The sequence below is a fragment of the Elaeis guineensis genome, chromosome 13, assembly GCF_000442705.2.
Source record: "Elaeis guineensis isolate ETL-2024a chromosome 13, EG11, whole genome shotgun sequence".
Taxonomy (NCBI): domain Eukaryota; kingdom Viridiplantae; phylum Streptophyta; class Magnoliopsida; order Arecales; family Arecaceae; genus Elaeis; species Elaeis guineensis.
The window spans coordinates 5,556,830-5,567,283 of NC_026005.2; the positions used below are offsets into that span (position 1 = coordinate 5,556,830).

The 10,454-nt window shown below is 50.3% G+C and overlaps 1 protein-coding gene across 5 annotated transcripts in view; it reads left to right on the forward strand.

Moving 5' to 3' along the window:
• LOC105056779 (ABC transporter G family member 1) overlaps window positions 1-8,369 on the forward strand; it is a 30,241-nt gene extending 21,872 nt beyond the window's left edge. For 2 of the 5 annotated variants that reach the window (XM_073247823.1, XM_010939083.4), the window contains exons 4-8: window positions 5,581-5,667; window positions 5,759-5,887; window positions 6,009-6,200; window positions 6,751-6,837; window positions 7,496-8,369. In XM_073247823.1, the coding sequence (XP_073103924.1) occupies window positions 5,581-5,667; window positions 5,759-5,887; window positions 6,009-6,200; window positions 6,751-6,837; window positions 7,496-8,179 (1,179 nt within the window). In that variant the 3' untranslated portion in view covers window positions 8,180-8,369. The remainder of the gene's footprint in view (window positions 1-5,580; window positions 5,668-5,758; window positions 5,888-6,008; window positions 6,201-6,750; window positions 6,838-7,495) is intronic. The other 3 variants (XM_029268020.2, XM_010939084.4, XM_029268021.2) reach the window with 3 other exon arrangements.
• Window positions 8,370-10,454: the final 2,085 nt, after the last annotated feature.

Sequence of the window (10,454 nt, forward strand, 5' to 3'; positions counted from 1 at the left end):
AAGGTCTCCTCGAGATCCTGAACATGGTCCGGGATCTGCGTGCTCTTCACCAGCATGTCGTCCACATACACTTCCATGTTGCGGCCGATCTGGTCTTTGAAGACCTTATTGACGAGTCGCTGGTAGGTGGCACCGGCGTTCTTCAATCCGAAGGGCATCACCCTGTAGCAGTAGAGGCCCTTGGGGGTCACGAATGCGGTGTGCTCCTCGTCTTCAGGCGCCATCCGGATCTGATTGTACCCGGCGAAGGCGTCCATGAAGCTGAGCAGCCGAAATCCGGACGTCGCATCCACCAGCTGGTCGATCTTTGGGAGTGGAAAGCTATCCTTCGGGCATGCTCGGTTGAGGTCGGTGTAGTCGATGCAGATCCTCCACTTCCCGTTGGCTTTCTTGACCATGACGACATTGGCGAGCCAATCGGGATACGTGGATTCCCGAACGAAGCCCGCTTCGAGCAGCTTGTCCACTTCCTCGTCGATGGCCTTCTGCCTTTCTGGGGCGAAGGACCTTTTCTTCTGCCTCACCGGTTTCATCGTCGGATCGATGTTGAGTCGGTGAGTCATTGTTTCCGGAGGGATGCCCGACATATCAGCTGCCGACCATGCGAATATGTCGGCGTTGGCCGTCAGGAGCTCCGCCAGTCGGTGGCGTTCGGCGTCGGGCAATTGAGACCCGACCCAAACTTTTCTGTCGGGATTTTCTCCTATCGGGATCGCCTCGAGCTGCTCGGCCGGCGAACCCCGCTCTTCCTCCTCCCGTTGATCCAGTTTGTCGATTGTCAGGGGATCCTTTGTCTCGTTGCTTTGGACGGAGATTTGAAAGCATCGTCGGGCGAGCTGTTGATCTCCGCGCATCTCTCCGACTCCGTTTCTGGTCGGGAATCGAACAAGGAGATGGTACGTCGAGACGATCGCCCTGAGGGCGTTCAGTCCGGGTCGTCCGAGTATGGCATTGTAGGCCGAAGGGACTTGGACGACCGCGAAGATGAGGGAGACCATGCTTTGCCGTGGTTCGGTACCGACCGTCACGGGCAGGGTGATTTCTCCTTCTGTCGTGACGGTGTCTCCGGCAAAGCCGATCAAGGGCGTGGAGACCCCACTAAGTCGATCCGTCGGTAGTCGCATTCGGGAGAAGGTCGAGTAAAACAAAACATTTGTCGAACTTCCATTATCAACAAAAATTCGTTTTACATCGTAATTGGCTATTGTCGCCGACACAACAACAGCGTCGTCGTGGGGAGTCTGGATGCCCCGAACGTCGTCTTCCGCGAAGGTGATTACGTCGTTCGGTCGTGGCTTTTTTGTCGGCTCCCCCCCTGTAGACGTCCCCGATCCCAGCCGCTTGGAAATCATGTTGATGACTCCGGCCGTCGGCTGGTTAGTCGGTGCCTCTTCAGTCGGCTGGGGGCGTCGATCGGCAGTCGGTCGGGTCGGCGGACCCTTTCGAAACTTGCCGAGATACCCTCGGCGGATGAGATTTTCGATCTCGTCCTTCAACTGGATGCATCGCTCGGTGTCGTGGCCGTGGCTCCGTGGCTCGATTCGAGCATCTCCTCCTTGAACCGGTCGGAGGCCCGGAGTCCTCAACCGCACGATCGGCCGACTCCCTCGCCGACCGTGCCTCGTCTTCAATGTGGGCCAGCTCCTCCTTCGCCAACTCCGCCTCGGCCCTGGCAATTTCGGCGTCGATTTGGGCGATGGACAAGTCCTCTTCGGTTTCCGCGAGCTTCCCCAGGCTGACCCGAAGTTGCTCGCGTTCCCCTTGGAGTTCGGAGGTGGCACTGTTCCGTTCGCGTCGAAGACGACGCACGACCCGACCTTTGTGCTTGGCCTCCTTCTTGACCGACTTCAGTTCGGCCATAAGCCGGGAGACCTCGTCCGTCAACTTGGCCTCCCGGTCGACCGACTCCTGTAGTTGGTCGACTAGCATCGTTCTTTCGGCCTCGGCCGCCGCCGACCTTTCCTTGAAGGCTGCCCGAACGTCGCCGAACCTTCGATATCCGGCCTCCAACTCGGACATGGTGAAGATCAGCTGCCGACGGAAAAAAGGCTTTGTCAGAATTATGTGGCAAGCAAAAATTTTTAAGGGAAAAGGTGACGCGAAGCTTACCTCCACCATCGACGGGTAGAACCGCGACAGCATCTCGGTCACCTGCCGAGATCGCAACGACTGAACGTCGGTAGGGAGGAGGATCCCCTGGCACAACCTCCTCGCAAGGTTGTGATCGGCCAAGGCCGATGCACCCTCGGGGTAGTATGCGCTGGGGGGCATTGATCTCTCCTCCTCCGAGGGCTCCATCGGGGCTTTCCCCCGATCAGCTGCCCCGACCGACGGGGCTGGCAGCGACGGGATGCTGGAGTTCGACCCGGCGCCCCCCGTTGCGCCAGCGGACGCCTCCGGACGATGTTCGGCTTCCCGAACGACATCCGGCTCCACCCGCGGCGGCGAAACCGCCGACACTCCTTCGGCCACTTCCTCGGTCGGCCTCTCCTCGACTCGGACGGTCGGAGCCGCGAGGGCTATAATCGGCTCCGACCCCTCGGTCGCCGACGCTTCCACGGTTGGCGGGACCGGGGCTGGTCTCTTGGAAGGGCGCGAAGGACCTGCCCCCGACGCTGGCCTCTTCCTCGCGGCGGCAAACTGACGAATTTCGGCGTCGGTCGGCCTCATCCTCGGCGGTGTCCCTGCAAAACCGACCACTGTTAAAGGCCGGACCAGAACTACCCTAAAGCCGAACAAAAAGAAAAGCTGAGGAATCGGGCGATACCTATTCGGGGGACCAGACTCAGGCCGGCATCATAGAGAGCTTGCTCGGTAACAAGCTCCCTCTGCTTCGGGACCAACATGTCTTTGAGTCGGTGGAAGTCCTCCCGGTCGTCCACGTCGACCCGACTGTTGTCATTGGCCTCAGTTCGGGGTACACCCCAGCGAGAAGGAAAGCCCCAAGAGGAGGAAGAGGAAACAAAGAAAAACTGGTTCTTCCATCCATGAATGGACGATGGAAGACCGGTTATGAAGGCAAGACCCTTCCGGGGGTTGAAGAGCCACCACCCTCGGGCCTTAGGGTGGGGTCGGAGCACGAAGAAGGCCCGGAAGAGGGAAACGCGGGGGTTGGTCGGCAAGAGCTGACACAACAGCGCGAAAGAAATGATTAGTCGGACAGAGTTCGGCGCCAGTTGCGCCGGACAGAGTCCGTAGTAATCAAGCAGATTCCGGACGAACTCCGGAATCGAAAGTCGAAGACCCGCACGAAGGTCCTCAACATACAGCCCCAGGTCGCCGGGCGGAGGGTTGTTGACCCGACCGCCGGCCCCTGGAGCATAGAGCCGAAACTGCTCCGGGATGCGATAGTGCTCCCGAAGCTGATCGACGTTCGGCCCCGAAAGCGAGGAGGCCTCATCTTCCAGAGCCGATCGGGTGTCGTCGGTCGGGTTCCCCGACCGAGCTCCCTGAGTCGGTTTCCTGGTCATTGTGCAGGAACCGAAAGAAAGGAAAGGAGGGAAGAAAGCAAGAAGGGGAAGGAGGACCACGAACCCGATGGACCCTCCGGAAGTAGAGAAGAACTCTGCCCGCGACGACCGAAAAATCGCCCGGACAGAGTTTCCCCAGCAAATGGCAAATGTGGGTCAGGGTCCGGGAGGTCCTATATATATAGGGCCGACCGACGGCCGAGATGCTCCCGCGCCGACCAAGGTCCTCCAGATGCGCGACGCGTGGCGCCCGTCGGTTGGCTAAGGATTCGGCGCGCTTCGCCCCGGGACGCCCGCACCGCCCGCATTAAATGCCGGAGCGGGCGCCGGCCAACCACCTTGACACGCGGCGCGCGGGGGTTGGCTCCGCAGTCGGCCGCCCGCACCGGTCCGCGTTCCCGATGGGACGCCTCATCCACGATCGGCGCCGAATATCCGATCGACTGACGCCGTATCGTCCGGCACCCGATCTTCTGGCACCGACGTGACGGCTGACAACGACAAGACGTGGCGTCTGACACCTGACGCCGGCGCGACTTCCGGCATCGACTAGACGTTCGGATCACTGGGATTCGTGAGATGTCTGACAACGGATCAGCCGGCGGTACGGTCGGATCTGCACATGCGACAAATCCACTCCCAGCCGTCCGGCCTTGCTACCCGAATGAAGACATCGACCAGCTCTCCATCCGACTTGGGAGTGGAGGGGGGCAACTGTTGGGGGATACCCACCGACCGACCGACCGGCTATCGGAGGGCCCGACCGTCTGGCGGCCCGACTAACCGGCTATCGGAGGGCCCGACCTGGCAGCCCGTCCGACTAACCGACGACCCGACGGACGACTCTGACTGGCCGATCGTAAGTCGGGTGACAGGCCGACGGACGCCATCAGCGGCTAACTGCAGCCATTCCACGGTCCATTCCCGACCGACTAAACCCAGAGGTCCGGTAGCCGACCCACATGAAGCTCGCCGACCGACGGAGGAGTCCGACGCCACTCTGCTGGCCACCGACCCTGGGTCGGCCGACTCCACCAACCGCCGTACGGCCGCCAGACGTTGTCAGCTCTGACACGGACATGCGGCACAGTTACCTAGGGGCATTGTCCCGCCGAGAACCGGGTCAACCCTGGTGATTAGACGGCTACACGGCGACATGACATTTTCACGGCGGCTCTGACAGCCTACAGTGAGTTGACAGTTCCTCACTTGTCCGCGCCATTAATGATGGCGCCATACCGTGCTCCACTATATATACCGGGGAAGGCAACAGTGCAAGGGATCGATCCGCCCGTCTCTCCCACATACGCAGGCTCGCTCCTCTCTCCCCCTCTCTCCCTCTCAGAGCTCTCTGTCTGCATTTCACTGTTGCCCAGTCACCTCTCTGACTTGACCGTCGGAGGGTCCCCGCCAGAGCCGCCTCCGGTCAGTGCGGACTTCCTTTTGCAGGTGCACGCTTCCCGGCGATCGGGCGACGAGGCGATTGGCCGCAACAGATCAACATCTCTGTTTTAATCTATCTATGTATTGACATCATAGAACATATACCTATTGGGTACATCATTGCCATGTCTCCATCAAAAAGTGATGGAAATTTCATTTTTTTTCCATGTACAAATTGTTCATGCTTTAAGCTTTTAATTACTTTGTCAGTTATTTTTGGCAGTAGATTGTTTATCTAACTATTCTCCACTTTTTTTATCTGAACCAGTAACTGTTGTTGTAACCAGCTGTCTAATGAACCATTAAAACAGATAAGATCAAGATCTAATTTACTAATCATATGGCAGGCAGGTGCAATTAATTTCAATTTCAGGAAAGGTTTATGCTATTAATGATCAAATGGTCAATTAGGGCTTTCCTTTTCTTCCATGACATTGTCGCATGTCTGCTGAATCAATTTCTATGCTCCCTGAATAATGAGTTCCTGCATCTTCCTAAGCCATATTTATGTACTTAAAAATTGAATACTTGCTTATGAAAAGTTTAGTCTAATTGAAAACTTGCATTCTCATAAAGATATGACACTGAATGAATGAAAAATAAAAAAGTTGGAAGTGCAATCAAACCTTTGATTTCTAATGATTCAGTCTTCTGTTTTCTTTTGTAGTTTTTTGCTCAAAATGGCTTTCCATGCCCATCCTTGAGAAACCCTTCTGATCACTACCTCAGAACTATCAACAAAGACTTTGATGAGGTTAGACAATTCCTTGTGCACTTCTGTTTCTATTTCTTGAATAAATTTGAATGTACAGAAGGAAAGTTCTTACGATTTTTTTCCCAATTAGGAGACTGTAAGAGGCAGTAGTAGCCAATCAAAAACCACCGCTGAAGCCATTGATATCCTCGTAAAATCATACAAGCTATCCAACATCCGCCAAGAAGTTGAGAGGCGAGTAGCTGAGATGCACAGATTGGTAAGTCAATTACAAGAATCTTCCTTGACCGTCATTCTATTATCCATGGCACTACTGCTGTAGAAGAGAATGCAAAGTTTTAATCACAATATCAATCATTATAAAGTGGCTCCTTATGCAGGAAGGAGATGTTGTGAAGACTAGAAGTCAAGCTAGTTTCACTACTCAGTGCATTGTCCTCACCAAAAGATCATTTATAAACATGTCCAGAGATCTAGGATACTACTGGCTACGACTCGCAATTTATGTTATATTGTGTCTATGCATAGGCACCATGTTTTACGACATTGGACATAGTTATGCATCAATTCAGGTGAAATGCTGAACCCTGAAGCATACTTGCTACAACCCTTGTTTACTACAATATATTATTCAAGAGGCTAGCCTAATCTCCAATATTTGGAGTGGCTATATGGATCAAATTATAGACCTTCAAGTAATGACCATGTTTTATGACTAGCTCCCAGCCTGCCATCACTTGGTCTGAGTTGAGGCCAAGAAAATTTGAGCAAAAGAGGTGCCCATAGTAATACTATGGATCAGCAGTTAAGAGAAACCTGTTTTATTCAGCACATAAGCCCATGTAGCCGTACAATGGCCCTCGAAATAATCTAGACATGTGAAAAATCCAAATGACATCAGAAGAAGGCAATGCGTAATCGATAAATATGTAGCAATTCAACTTTAGGCACAGAAAATGAAGCCAGAAAGGTCAATTTAATGCTCAGCCTTGAACTAGATATATTTCAATATTGAATTTAGACCAACATGTTATTTGTTGAGAGTTTGGTGAAGGAATTTTTTTTTTCTTTATGGGAAAATAGTGTAATCAAGGAACTGATGTGTAGATTTAAACTGCTCAGGCTAGGGGTTCGGTGCTTCTGTTCATATCAGCATTCCTAACTTTTATGGCAATTGGTGGTTTTCCTTCCTTTGTAGAAGAAATGAAGGTTAGTGGCATTCTCATTGTTCATTATTTGCAGATTTTACAAGTCCTAATTATCCATGAGATTCAAACTATACAGGGTAATAAGCTCCTGTATTGTTTCTGCTCTTGTCACTCAGCATGTATTCAAACTAAAACACCAAAATGGTATTTAGAATGTCAGCTTCCAATCTACAAGTACCACTTAATATTTTAGATATCAATTTCAACAAAACTCTTTCATGTAGGCACGTCCTGGGTATATGTAATTTGGCAGGCCATCATATGGGCTGTTCCAAGTAAGCAACTTCAGGTGTTTGGTTTGTAACCTAACAAATATTTTGTAGTTGGATTTACCAAAACCTCCTTATAATTACAGTAATTTATCCTATAGAAATTGGCCATAGGACAAGTTTTGCAAGATGGAGGCTACAATAACCATAATTTTTGGGTTAATCCTGAAGGTGTTTTTGTGAGTTATGGTCAACCAGACATTACAATTAAGTAATCACATAATACGGCTGGCATAAATGCAGTTACTATGACATGTAATTCAAGCTAGATGAAAACTCTAGTTACTGGTCACCAAAAGGAATTCATATTGTAAAATAAGTTGTTCACAGATTATTTGACAAGTTTGTTATGAAGCTATCGCTAACATGTCGACTTTTTTTGATCCAAAGATCTTTCAAAGGGAGAGACTAAATGGGCATTATGGTGTCACTGCATTCATGATCAGTAACATGCTTTCTTCTGCACCATATCTAGCTCTCGTCTCTATAATCCCGGGAGCCATGGCTTACTACCTTGTTGGCCTCCAACATGGAGTTGATCACTTCATTTTCTTCGTGGTGGTGTTGTATGCATCCATGTTGCTAGTTGAGGGCTTGATGATGATCGTGGCCAGCATTGTGCCCAATTACCTAATGGGCATCATCGCCGGTGCCGGAATTCAAGCAATGATGATCCTAGCAGCTGGCTTTTTCCGATTGCCGAATGATATTCCGAAGCCGGTGTGGCGATACCCAATTTACCATATAGCCTTCCATAAGTATACCAACCAAGCTTACTACAAGAATGAGTTCATCGGACTAACCTTCCCCAACATTCAAGCTGGGCGTGGAGCCACCATCACTGGGGAGGAAGTTGTAAAAGATTTTTGGCAGATGGAGGTGGGCTACTCTAAGTGGGTTGATCTTGCCATACTGTTTGGTATGGTCATTCTATATAGGGTCTTGTTTTTGGTCATTGTGAAGACTGGTGAAAAGGTGAAGCCCATGATTAGGGCTGTTCTAAACGGGCCTCCCAAACATGGCATACAAGTCATGGGGCAGCCCTCAACACCTCTAGCTGATGCTACTCTATGAAAACATTTCCTTCTTCCCCAGCTACATGCATTGCATGTGGCATACTCCAGTTTAGATAGCAGGAAAAAAAAAATGCTGGAATAGGGAAGCTACTATATATTAGCCTATTCCCTAGTGTCCCATTCTCTCAAATGTGTGTGTTAACCTAATCCATTATTACTTTAAAATAAATGCTTAATATTAAGTCAAATGTATGTTGTTGATCATTTTCTTATCAATTTAAGCTTTTGAGATCAATTGGTAAGGAAGCATAATTTAAAACTCAGATTTGCTGGAGGTCTGTGCTTGTTCCGTGCTGCATATTTATCTAATAGTTGTTGAAATTTTGGTCATGCCTTATCCAAATGGAAGTCCTAGTCATGATTTCACCTACTCTCTTCTGGCCTCTTTCCTTTTGCCAATAGTATTAGTTTCTATGAGGATGCCCTAATCAGACTTCAATTGTACCAGTCTGATAGGGTTAGTACTAACGGTCAATCTCATCTACCAACAAATATACTGCGGATTTTTCTTGCTCTTGTCACAAAGCCTATCACCCTTTCTCTTTTTTTTTTTTTTTGGTAAAGACAAAGTCTATCACCCTTGATATGCGTAGTCTACGTTCTATTCCAGTTGGAGGAGTTAATGAGATAATGTCAATCATATATTTAATGTAACAGAATCTATTAGCAGACGGAAGTCATGATTAGGTAATAGTGAAACCTCTTATCAGGAAGTCCATGGTAACCTAATGGATTGTACGAGCTAAGGAAAAATGCCATGGGCCACCTGTCCCACATAAACTCTCACTTGGTCTCGTTCTGCGGTGATCTCTTGGTCTCGTTCGCTCGTTATCACATGAACGGAGGGACTTTTTTCTGTTATTGAGAGGGTAGCCCCTCACGTTACTCCGAGAAGAGAGTATTATGCCTGATGCTTTATTAATTACTATCTAATCATCAGTCTGGGAGCATCTAATCAGCGAGTCAAATACTCTTACTATTACCTGTTCTTTAGTTGGTTATATTTGCACCAATTACAAAGATCTAATGGCTGGTCAAATGTCCTAGTTTTGGCTGGTTGTCAGGTTAGTTACCCATGCACTTTTTCCCGTGAGAAAGTGTTGCGGCGAATCGCCTCGTCGTCTGATCGTCGGGGAGCGTGCGCCTGCAAAATGAGAAATCCACACTGACCGGAGGCGGCTCCGGCGGGGACCCTCCGACGGTCAAGTCAGAGAGGTGAATGGGCAACAGTGAAATGAAGACAGAGAGCTCAATCGAGAGAGAGAGAAAAGCGAGCCTGTGGTCTCCCAGTCGAGAAGCGGAGAGATCCCTTGCACTGTTACCTTCCCCGATTTATATAGTGGAGCACGGTATGGCACCGTCATTAATGGCGCGCGGACAAGTGAGGAATTGTCAACTCACTGTAGATTGTCAGAGTCACCGTGAAAGTGTCATGTCGCCGTGGGGCTGTCAAATTACCAGGGTTGACAATGCCCTCGACGGGACAATGCCCCTAGATGGCCGTGCCGCATGCGGCTGTCAGGACTGACAAGCTCTGGCGGCTGTACGGCGATCGGAGGAGTCGACCGACCCTAGGTCGGTGGCCAGCTGAGTGGCGTCGGGCCCCGCCATTGGTCGGCGAGCCTTGCGTGGGTCGGCCATCAGACTTTTGGGTTCAGTCGATCGGGAAAAGCATGTCCGACCGACACATCCTCAGTCGGTTGTAGGCCGTTAATTGGCCGGTGATGGCGCTCGTCGGTCGGTCGCTCCGGCTGTCGGTCGGTCTGTCGGTCGGTCCCTCCGGCCATCAGTCGGTCAGTCGGTCCCTCCGGCCATCAGTCGGTCGGTCGGTGGGCATTCTCCAACAGAAAGCATATTTTTGATGAACCTCTGAGAAAGTCCGAATGGAGGCTTAGAAATTCGAAATTTGGTTCTGAAAATGGCTCTAGTAACAAAGAAAGTGATTTAATGTCTTGTAAGCGAAGGAACCTCAAGTTTGGATAATTCAACTTGATTACCAGGAAAAAGACATGGCAGCCTCAATTATGTTTGTATGAAAGTGTCAACATTCTTCAATAAAACATGAATTAATAACTCTCCTCTAAGGTTGATGACTCAAAAATAATCAAATCAAAGTTAACCTTGGACCTGCTGAGCATAGAAAATATTAAATATATCGGGATTTTTTTACAGTTTTTAATGTTTGATATGGAGAAACTCGATCTCAGATAGATCCTGTCTGGATTGGATGGCCTAGCCAGTCAGCCAAACCATCCAATGGGAGGGAGAGAGAG